An 11,385-nucleotide genomic window follows, 5' to 3' on the forward strand; every position below is an offset into this window, starting at 1 on the left:
AGAGTGAATTTTAGAAACTTTCCTAGTACACTAGTGTACTGAAGTAGAAATGTTGGGCAGCATTAATAGGGGCTTGTTTAGGGTAAATTCTACTGGAGGTCAGCATCTCTCTGAATGAGAAAACATGGTTTCTTGCATGTCAGAAAGTATGCTGGGGGCTGAACCTTGTCAGCCTCTGGGAGGACTCCTACCTTGTACCGCTTGGTCACTGAAGAAATTGTGTTCCACTTGCAGGCCCAGCGGAGGAATCGGTTCTGGGAATTCATCGAGGAGCGAGAGAACGGCGATCCGTTCGAGACTGATGAGGATGAGGTGGTGACCTTTGAGCTCGGTGAGATGTTACTTATGCTGTTGGCAGCAGGAGGTGACGATGAGCTAACGGATTCCGAGGATGAGTGGGACTTGTTTCATGATGAGCTGGAAGATTATTATGACTTGGATCTATAGCACCTGTCAGTGGAGTGTGGACTGTTGTCTTGGCTTCAGGCAGTAGCTATTACCTGTGGTGTTGTGGCAGTGCCTGTGTTTCTCTTAGGCAGGCCGATCAATTCCAGGTGCTGTTGTAATAACTTTTACCCAGGGTCTGTCTCTTCCCATCCCCTCCCGCCCCAGGAGTGTTGTTTTTCCTCTGTTTAAACAAATAACAAGAAATAAATCTTTAAAATGTTAGTTTTTGTAAAAATGAATTTAACTGTCAAACAGTTAGCTTAGGTTTGTTGCTTCATCTGTGTACCCAACAGAGTTCACCCAGTTCCAGGGTTAAAGTGTTTACAGGACTTCCACACTCATTTTGAAGAGCCCAGATACAAAAATGAGCAGTGGCCATGCAGTGGGGATGTAAATTGGCTGATGGCCTTTTTTCTGTCTTTGTACCAATATTTCTGACTTTGGGCCAGATACAAATACTCTTTCTGGCATCAGCGCCGTTCCAGCCCCCTCATGTACACGTCTTCATTTGTGACTTTGGTCTCTTGTTTACTTGCACATTACTATTACTACTGTGTAACCAGAACCAGGTGTGAACGTTCTGGGTTTTTACTGTGTTTAGCATGAAAGGAAAATGTCTTTGTGAAAGGAGAACTCTCTATGTGTATATACAGATAAATGTAGAGTTGGACCTCAAGGATGGGGAGACTCTGTGTAAGTTAAAAATAACAAAACCATCTTTCATCCCCTCTTGGTGCATGAAGTCTAGCCTCCAATTGGACATGAAACTGATTCAGTGGTCTCAGCCTGGTCTGTGGCAGTGATCTTAACTATCGCTTAACTTAATAGATGGCACTCCCTAGCACACCAGCTCTCTTTCATGTGTATGATTAGGGCTGTCCAGGAGCAGAAATCCAGTTAGCCAAGGTGGAGTCAGAGGAACACCCGAGAGGCCCCTTTAGCTTTATTGCTCTGTCAGTTTTAGAACTTGGTGTAACCACTTAAGCCGTGAGCTTCGCTAGGAAATCACTGTGCCTCTCAGCTGGGTTGAGGTACGTGTGTGCCTCTCGGCATCTGAGTTGGGCAGGTTGCCTAGTAAAGCTGTTCAGCTTGTGTGAGTTACTGCTTACAAAGGCAGTCATGCAGTTTCTGGCTGTAATTTGCATTCAGAAATTACTTTGCCACCAAAGCCCCAGCACAGGAATTTTAACCTTGCATTACACTATTGCTGTTTTTTATTGACTCGTGGATGCCCCGTGATCTGTTCTCCTGCTGCTCTTGTCCCCTAGACTGCCTCTCCTTTCACTTTTAAATGGAATGAGAAATTGTTCTGAGGTCTATAACGTATTGTTTTGCAGCTGCCTTTTGTAAGAAGCACTTTTCCCAAATAAAAAAAAGGGCAAAAAAGGAAACAAGAAGTCTGTCTGTTCTTTTAAGTTTGAAACTTCTGTGTTTCAGATTATATTTACAGAAACACACACACTAAAATAACCAGACATTTCTGCCACTTATTCTTAACTGCTGCAGAATTGTGTCACACTAATATAGAATTTTAATTTGGTTATAATCTTTCCAGCAAAGAGCCTGTAACGTAAGGAGCACACTCTGAACAGACAGCTGAGGCAATTGAAGTGTTGAATGAATATGTGGGGCCGTTAGTGAGAGCTGACATGGCTGGCCTTCTCAGAAGGAACTTCTGCACTATTTGTCCTGAACAGGGTCAGCAGCAGTGCATGTTCTATTGATAGCTTCCTGTCCTGATGCCGTTTGGACAGCAAGTCCAAGCACTGCTACAGGCCCCTTCCTGGGAATCCACATACTTCTTTAAGCCTATGTGCGTTCAGAAAGAAGCATTCTTCTGCAGAAATGCATAAAGCTGGAAGGTGCTGAGGGGTGTGGCTAAGAAAAGTTTCACTGAACAGTCTAAAATGGTTTGTTTGGGGTTTTTTTGCCAGAGGCAAGTAGCAAAGGGAGAAAAGGATTTGAATGTAACTTTTGCAAATGACATTTAAAACTGAGGTAGGGAGAAACAGAAAAAATGAAAGGCTTTGAAGCAGAACTAGCCTTTCCTCCCCTACACACTGTGCATAAGCTGTTAACATCCTCTTGGAAAGCTGCATTCAAACATAAGTTTAACAAAGGTATGTTCTGGTGAGACAGAAGAGGGTAATAAACTTACCAGCCAGAGCACGTGCCTCAGCTTTCCCTGGTACGGGGTCAGAAATGGTGTGCTTCGCCTGTTGTGTGGGTGCAGACGTGGCGCAGTGGTGGGTGGTGCTGCCTCTGAACCTTAATTCTGCACGCGCTACGGGGAAGGTGAGAGCGCGCAAATAAGTGGTTTGCTTTGGTGGAGGCTGTTCTGTCTAGCTGCAAGGTGACTGATGTAGTCAGGTACGTTGTGACAGGTAGTTTCTGTTAATATCTTGCTTTGAAGTGAGCTGTGGTTCTTGTTCTGTAGGTTAAAGAACTGCATGTATTGGTCATCAGGCAGTACTTCTCCGTGCCACTTCCAGTTTGAATCTTGCTGGTGGTGGGCCTGTTTCTACGCTTACTGTTGCACTATGATTTCCACCCCCTGCACCTAAACTGGAATGATTGAAAAGAGTGGGCCCTTTGAAATGAGTAAAGTATTGTATTAGGCTCTTATGTTTTTCCTCTAGGAACAAGAATAAATTCAGTAGAATTAAGGCAAACGTTTATTGTAGAAATATGGAGGGTGACAACTTTGGCTGTGCTACATATTCTTTAAGCAAATACCTAAGGTACAGAAAGAGAAGAGGCCAACGGGATTAATGTCAAGATGAAATATAAGGACTCCATAAACTTCCACCAGCAAAATCTTGATTTCAAAACAAAAATCTTTAGGAAAAAAAAGATGCATGCTCTCACTTTGTGTCTCAGCTTTACTCCCTATGCAAGAATATATACATATGGTTTGATATAAAATTCTGCATCTGATGGTAAATGTAAAATAAGTGTCGTCTGCCTGTTCTGATTTGTTTGAATGTGATCATACAAGCAAAGAACAGTTCTTGCAACCTCTGCTGCTTTAGTTCAAATCTTGATAGCACAGCTCTTTCCTGATTGTAGCCCAAGGTGTGTTGTAATCTTGCTGGGAGGGTGCCTGGCTCATTTAATGAAATGCAAAGTAACTCTCCTGCTACATTAAGTACAAAATAGATTTCTGTTTGGAGGATACTGTGAGGAATGGGTTGTCTCGTGTTTGGAGTAAAACTTTAGTATAGAGTTATTGATGCTGTAGCAGCTTAAAACGAGAGGAAGTATACATGTAGTCCTTTAGGATTGAGATACAACACAGGACTGTGCTGTAGGGATCAAGTTGCTACTAAGTCAGTTTTACTGTAATGCTAGCATTAGAGAGGAATTACTAAACTGCAGTTGTGGTGAGCCTTGCTTCAGGTAGGCAAAACTAGACAGACTTGGCAGTGAAAACCATAATACGCAGTGATGTTCATGGGCACAGCTGTAGTAAGGAAATGTGTGATTGCAAACATGCTAAACCTCTGCCCCTACTTGCTGCTCTCCCTGTGATCCATGGGTATGCTGTGTGTCACTTGCAGTCAAGCCAGAGTCAACACCTGTTTGGCAACAGCTTGATGTGATTGCATAAAGAGAGCCTGGGCAGGCAGCTGAGATAAGGTTGATTTTTAGAATAACTGCACCAGAAAAATGCTTTAAAAGACTTCTAAAAGTCCAGGGGACGCTTCAGTTGTAGTTCCCTGTCCAAAAGCACAGGCATGTGCTTTCCTTCCTGAAAGAAGGCTCCAGGATAGAGCTCTCTTTCTCTATTCAGGGCCTGAAAATTGCTTTCTCTGTCTCCTTTCCAACTATATTTAAACATTAACTGGAATGATTAGATAAGAACCTTGGCTTTTGTTACTAAGAGCCTGTCCTCTATGTGCAAAGAAAAGCTTGAGCACCTTGGCAGTGCCATGTGCCTTCCACATCACCGGGTTGCAGTTAGGTTTGCTTTTATCCAGTGAGCTTCTGGGAGGTGGCAAGAGGTTGCTCCATTTAAAAATACTTCTGTTGTTTTTTTTTTGTTACCCTGTTACACACAGAGGTGCTGCTTCAGTCTCACGTGGCACGGGTGTGCTATCAATGCAAGTCGTGGGGTACAGCTAAGATTCGAGTACTTCTTCCAAGCAGATAAAAATTTAACAAATAAGCTCATCTTCATCTTCTCTTGGGACAGTAGTAGTTTTTAGAATAGCCTTGTAAACAACATTGCAATAAGCTACACTTCATACAGTTGCATTAATGCTGGTGTCAGGAAGCACACTGGGTTTGCATATGATGCTGGGGGAACACACACATTGATATAAGGTTCCATAGCAGTTAATGCTACTGGCATTGTCATGGCTGCATGCTTCTGTCTGCTCTGATGGGGAAATGCACAACAGCAGAAGTTACACTGTGCTTGTTTTCTTAGTGTAGTGGTTGCTATCTTACCCTCTAGAATAACGTGCTATCATAAAGGGATTTTTAAGTTTATAGCTTTCTTCATGTATTACCTCATGAATAATTCTGTCTACTAATAAACACTCTGAAGAACCTTCTTGTTAGCAACTGTTCCAGCTTGCTCTTCATTCACATGAAGACACCATAAAAAAATGATCTGTGGAAACTATTAAAACTGCTCAGAAGGCTTGTGGAAGATACCAAACAGAACCAACCAGAAGAGGTCACACTCCTGGTTTTAGTTGCACAACTGGTAGGTACTTAAGACTAGTTTCTTGAAAGAGCAGTAAGGAGCCTGTTAGACCTGTTAAAGGAAAAGGAACAGTGCAGCTCAAAGCACAACCCCAAGCCTATTTTCTCTGATCCTGTGTTGCACAGCATTCTGCCAAGGAAGGACTTATTCTGCAAGTAGCTTCATGTGTGCAGGAAGAGAATGGCAAGAGCCAAGTGACACCCTGTCACCTGGCAGTGCTGGGCAGATAAAGGAGCATCAGCCTGCAGAAGCCTCCATGCTGAGGGTAAGCAAAATAACTTCATACAGCAATCTCTAATTAAGGCAGTAAAGCTAATGAACCATAAAAAGGTTAATACTCTGTTGTTAATATCCTTCCTCTAATTCTTAGCTAATGGAAGAGTGTAACTGGAGATGAACATAGTACTTTCTGTTAAGGTCTCCTGGAAGATTAGTATTTGCTGCAAATACTGTCTCTGGTGTATCTGAAACAGAACAAAGTTTGTTGGCAGTGTAAGTGTAGATACTAAGAAAAAAAAAAAGTAAAAGCTGCTATATTAGTGGGAGGAATTTGGATTTTACACACACAAGAATATTAAACTTACATTTAACTGTTTTTCTAGTGAGAAGAGGTATAGAAACTAATTGTTTGGAAGCTGGATTGATGCGTTCAGCTGCTTTGAGGGGTTATGGTGTTTACTTTAGCTTAAATATGCAAACTGAAATGCAACTGCTAGGCTAGTACCAGATCAAGATGAAATTAAGATTTAAAAAGTAAACAGATTAGAAAGAAGATGCCTGAAGGAGGATGAAGCCTTTCTCCACAGCAGGCTATAGCAAAAGGCTTAGCATCTAGCACGGAATATTTGTCCCTCAGTTTACATGTAGCTGATTTAAACCCATTGCATGTGATAGCAAAGAACCTGGCCAGACAAAACATTAATAATATTAGAAATACTTGCAAGAATAAAAATCAATGATTCATTCTACTTTATTTTTTTTGTGCTTCTCAGGCAAGACTTTCCAGAACTATTTGCTACATGTTTTTCCCAAGAACTTGTGACACAGGGGTAGACTGCCATCTGGTAAGCAAGCAGCATCCCAGGCTTCCCAGGGCTTCTTTGCATGTAACACAGATGGTATTCTGTCATTACAGGGTTTGATTGTCATTTCATAGCTTAACAGTAGCTGCCCAAGTGATGCACTTTGGTACATGTGCACTGCAGTCAAAAAGCTTCCTCCATGTAATATTTCTTTCCTCCCTCTCCTTCCCTGTTTCCATCTACTGGAGGATAAAAAGAAAAAGCACAAACCATTCAGTCAGTTCTGGTCCATAGAAGCAGTGAGTCCCCAAAACCAGAACTTGCATTTGGGAGGAGCAATGCAAACCCTTCTATTGCTACCAGGATGTTACATCTCCATAGCAGTAGCACGTGTGCTTGCCTAGGGGTAGCTTTCTGGTGTGCCCCATACTATTCCCTTACTGCTCTTAAGGTAAGGTTACATAATCAAACCATCTTACCCCTGCTGAGTTTTATGGGAGCTTGAGTCTTTTCTTCATACCCCCTTGAAAATCCACAGGCATACTCTCAAGCTGTCTTTGGCCCATCACACAGACTACAGAAGGCTTTTGATTGTAATCAGCACATCAAAAGCATGACAAAGCTAGGAGGGGGGGGAAAACAACAACAAAAAAAGTTCTTTCATCCCAGCATTGATTTAGGCCATTGCTGGTGCCTTGGAAGCTTCACTACTCCCAGCAATTCTGTGTAGCAAGACAGAGATTGCTACTGGAAACAATTCTTATAATTAGAGAACAAAATGAAAAACAACTTCTCTCACCCCAGGAAGAAGGCTGGGACCCTAGCTGTATCATAGTCTGCCTGCTGTGAAACCCCAGGGACGTCTCCAGGTCTGTCTGGTGAGGAAATCAGTACAGATGTGAAATCTTGCACTCTATTAATGTTCCTTGGGATGGGTGGCTACATGCCTGATATAAGGACCCCTCCTAAATGAAAGTTCAAGCGGCAATGGGTTAGTGCTGTCCAAGCACGTGTCAGACTTAAACCTACTGGCAAAGAGTAAAGTGCTTGCACTAGAACAACATAGCTTAGAAGGGTCAAATCAATGCAGAGCTCTGGTGCAAATTCAACTTCTGACACAGCCAGAAAATCATTTAAGGATATCATTAAAGGCAATCATTTTTTAAAGTTCTCTTTGGTTAAGACAAGGGCTGGCAGCTTCCTGAGTCCTTGTGTTAAAGTATCAGGTGCCACATTCAAAGCAACCTGTGCTACCAACAGTAGCAACACTCTCTGAAGATACTTACAAGCCAAACTGCAAGGTAGAGATAACAGAAAGGTGGCCTGAGGCCACATAGCACACTTGATGATCATCCATTGAATAAAATGAAATCAAACAGCCTCAGAAGAATGACAGCTTCCAAGTTCTTCCCGAAATATCTCTTCAGCAGAGGCACTGGCTCTTCTCCACACTTGGACTGGCAATCACTGGCCTGGAATCAAGATAGATGCTGTTTGGGGGGTTCTCTCCATGAAGCTGTAAGGTATTTCGGGCTATAAGCTCCTTCGCCATTAGCGTGAAGACCTCTTCTATGTTTTGAGCTTCTTTTGCTGATGTCTCCAGTACAGCCAAGAGCCCGTGCTTCTCTGCCAGTGTGCAGGCATCTTCAAACAGGACTTGGCGCTTATCCAGTGAATCCGATTTGTTCCCTTAAAAGAAGGCAAATAGATAATTTGATAATATAGTATCTCAAAAATTCATCTTTAAATGCAATACATTCATTCATCTTTGTTAAATAATAGAACTGTTAAGAGTAAAGAGTTAATGGAAAAACAAGATGTAAGCACATGAGAGCCACAGACATATAGAATGTGTATCAAAACTGCAACTAATCATATGATATCAAATGGGTTAAAAAATAATCTCAAACAAAACCACAAAAAAACCCCAAAACCTGTGTTCATCCAATCAATTGCTGTAGGTAGTAGTGCCAGAGTATTATTTGTGTCCCTAGTCCCTAGTGTTTTGAAACACTAGGTAGCATTTAGGTGAAATACTTTAAAAAAAAACCCCAAACAACAAAACCTTAGAAATCTTGGAGCCAGAGTGACTGCACACAGTAAAGCAAAGCAGTGTTCCACAAAGGCTTTTTCCACCTTCAGTGGAAGCCACACGTGTTACGCTATTGTCAGGCTACTTTGACACATCTCAACGTAGATGCTTAGCTCTGGAGATCTGGGATGTTGTTAGTCTAAAGCAGATCTCAAAAAAAACCAAAACAACCCACAACTAAAAAACCCCACCAAAACCACGGAAGAACCTACTCAACTGTTCATCAGACTTTAACATGACCTGTTTATACAAATCAGTCATCTTAAGATGGCATCAAAAAAGACAAGAATTCACACCAGCTACCTTAATGCTTAAAATGTGTACTTAATAAGCTTCTGCATGCATAGATTAAACTTTTACTAGAAGCAGTTCAGTCAAAATCTGTCAGAAGTCATGAAATGCCTCAGATAAATATACAGAGGTATTTTAAGTAGTTGAAACGTGTGGAATTATCATCAGCTGGGTACATGCAGTACCTGGGGGTAGTCTACATTAATAGTTTCAGGAAAACCCTTCAATCAAATTCAGATCTTGAATTTGAAGCATATATAAGCCAACCCCCCTCCCATTAAGTCCCTTTCAGTTTTCCAAAAGGAAAATTAAAAAACCACCCCCTCCACACCACAAAAAGAAAACCATGACCTCCTAAAAAAACTACCTTGCTTAAGGGTTATTTGCCTTTTTAATAAGAGCCCCCCTTTTTCCTCCTTCAGTTCCAAACAGGAAAGTTAGCTCATACTAGAAAGGTATATAAAGTTACTACATCTAATTAAATGACTAGTACAAAGACTTCCTGCCAAGGTAAGTAAAGCAAACAGGACCAGGTTTGGACGAAAGCACCAAGCTGGGTCCTTGACAAAAGCTTTATTTTTACCAATTTCAGAACCTTTCTTAAAAAACCCCAAACCAACAACAACAACAACAACCACCAGCCCCCACAACACACACAGATAGGTCTTGTTCTTTAGCTTTGTGAGAAAAGTTAGAAAAACCCCACCAAAGTTTAGTGATTCCCCATTCTTTACTCATTCCAAGCACTGCAGTTAAATGCAGGTCAGAATTTGTTTCTTCAGAGGAAGAACAGGAAGAACCACCACAGCAGAAGTTAGTAATGTGCTAGGAGCACAAGCCACAGCTTATGTCCCATGCCTGCTGTGCTGTGGGGCTCGGCCCTGCCTGTCCTCAAGAGCCAGTTTGGGCTGCTGCAGCTGCCCGCATTGCTCTGGGCACCGGGCCACAGTGGGACGGGCAGAAGCAATGGAATGTAAATAAAACCTCTGTCATTTTACTACACTAGTTCTCTCATTTGTAGCTTCTTCCTTGGGGGAGGGAAGAGCCATAATAACCTGAAACACAAAGGGAAGGAATCACACTGCTTCCTACCAGCTCCCTTCTCAGAAATTTCTACCCATTCCTTTACTCAAGAAGCAAACTTTCTCAAATGCTTGTGAAATAAATGAGGAGGAGCAATGCAAGCAGACTACTTAGTGCTCTGTAAAAGTCATGTCCCCGTCTACTGTCTCACCTGACTGGAGTCCCATTACAGAGCAATGCACATGCATATCAAAAGAAGAGAGGAAAGATGAGAATGAGGAGTTGTGTTGCTCTGTGCATGTCTTCAATTATTGAGCTGCTAAATTCCTGTGCATCAGGAAGGTAGTGTCAGACTTACTGCAATTCTAACCTCAATAAGGCTGTCCCTGCTTGCTAGGCTAGCAGCAAGCTTGTTGCATTATTCCAGCAGGAAAGGAAAAAGTGAAAAGTTTTCACTGTCTGCACTGGGCTTGGTCCTGTCAGGATCAGGCTGTCACTTTCCTAGTTTTTTAAGCTTAAGTCAAATTCATACCATTTCTCATCTGTTTCAATTGCAACTGCATCCTTCTTTAATGCATAGTTTAGAGATGCTTTAAGTAGTGGTGAGAAAGTGAGGGGGGGTTATACATGTATTAGAAGAAAGCTATACAACAAAGTATTTAAAATTAGATTCCTACCAATTAGCATAATGACCAAGTTTGCAGCACCATACTTTTCAATTTCGTGAATCCAGTGAGGAATGGATTCAAATGTGGACCTCCTAGTAAGGTCATAGGCAAGGATGGCCCCATGGGCACTCCTGTAATAAGACTGGGTTATTGTCCGGAAGCGTTCTTGACCGGCCGTGTCCCACACTTGGATCTGTAAAAGAAAGGACAGAAGTTGTAAAGACCAGTGAATGCTGCTTCGTAGGTGTTTGCCATCAGCATCTGTGCTTTTGAAACCCCTCGTCTGTGGTAAACTCAGCTTTGCAAAGAGGCCAAGAAACCCACTTTCTACAACTGTGCTAGAAGATACAGGGTATTGCAGCCTTTTAATAGGCAAGGAAGAGCTGAGAAGCCCTGATGCAGGGCTGGGCAGAGCAAAGCTATATAAAGGGCAGATGTCTGAAGATTCAGCTGCACATGGAGGTAAGTTCCAGGTAGCAATTTCTTCTGGTGTTTGTCTTGCATGTCTTCATCTTCCCTCAGATCAAGCACACATCAAAGCAGAGCCTTTGCAAACTAGAGGGTTTTCCCTCCTCAGTGTCCCAGTCAAACCTCCACATCTCTGAAGGAGGGGAGAGACACCCCCTCCAAACCAGAGCCGGCCTGCAAAGAACTCCCTGCGGGCAGAGCAGGAACCCTCTCCACAGGTAGATCCGGAAATGCCAAGACAGCGAATATGTCCCCAGATTAGGGTGACTGCCTCCCCCAGGGCATCCTCCTGAGGGGGAGCTCCCCTCGGCGACACCCCCCGCAGAAAGGCAGCGGCTTTGGCTCGGAAAAAAAAACCGCGCCCCGGCACGGAAAGGGCGGGATGGGGACGGGGCAGCAGGGGCTGCCCGCCGGGCAGCTCGGGCGGGCTCCGGACACCGACCTTCACTTTCTTGCCGTCGATATCCATCGATCGGACGGTGAAGTCGACGCCGATGGTGTTCTGCTGCTTCTCGTTGTACTGGCCCGTCTTGAAGCGGTGCACCACGCAGGTCTTCCCCACGTTGGAGTCCCCGATCAGGATGATCTTGAAGAGGTAATCGAAGGCATCGTCCGCGCCGGAGCTGGAGAAAGGCATCGCGGCTGCCGGGCGGGCCTGCG

At 43.2% G+C, this 11,385-nt stretch overlaps 1 protein-coding gene across 1 annotated transcript; it reads right to left on the bottom strand.

The window, feature by feature from the left end:
* Nucleotides 1-7,534: 7,534 nt before the first annotated feature.
* Nucleotides 7,535-11,376, bottom strand: RAB19 (RAB19, member RAS oncogene family). Its single transcript, XM_010164041.1, has 3 exons — nucleotides 11,168-11,376; nucleotides 10,267-10,450; nucleotides 7,535-7,872 (listed from the first exon to the last, which is right to left on the bottom strand). The coding sequence occupies exons 1-3, from the start codon at nucleotides 11,360-11,362 to the stop codon at nucleotides 7,607-7,609; spliced, it is 645 nt and encodes a 214-aa protein (XP_010162343.1). The 5' UTR covers nucleotides 11,363-11,376; the 3' UTR covers nucleotides 7,535-7,606.
* Between the last annotated feature and the right edge of the window lie 9 nt (nucleotides 11,377-11,385).

This window comes from Antrostomus carolinensis, unplaced genomic scaffold (assembly GCF_000700745.2).
Source record: "Antrostomus carolinensis isolate BGI_N321 unplaced genomic scaffold, ASM70074v2 scaffold15593, whole genome shotgun sequence".
NCBI lineage: Eukaryota > Metazoa > Chordata > Aves > Caprimulgiformes > Caprimulgidae > Antrostomus > Antrostomus carolinensis.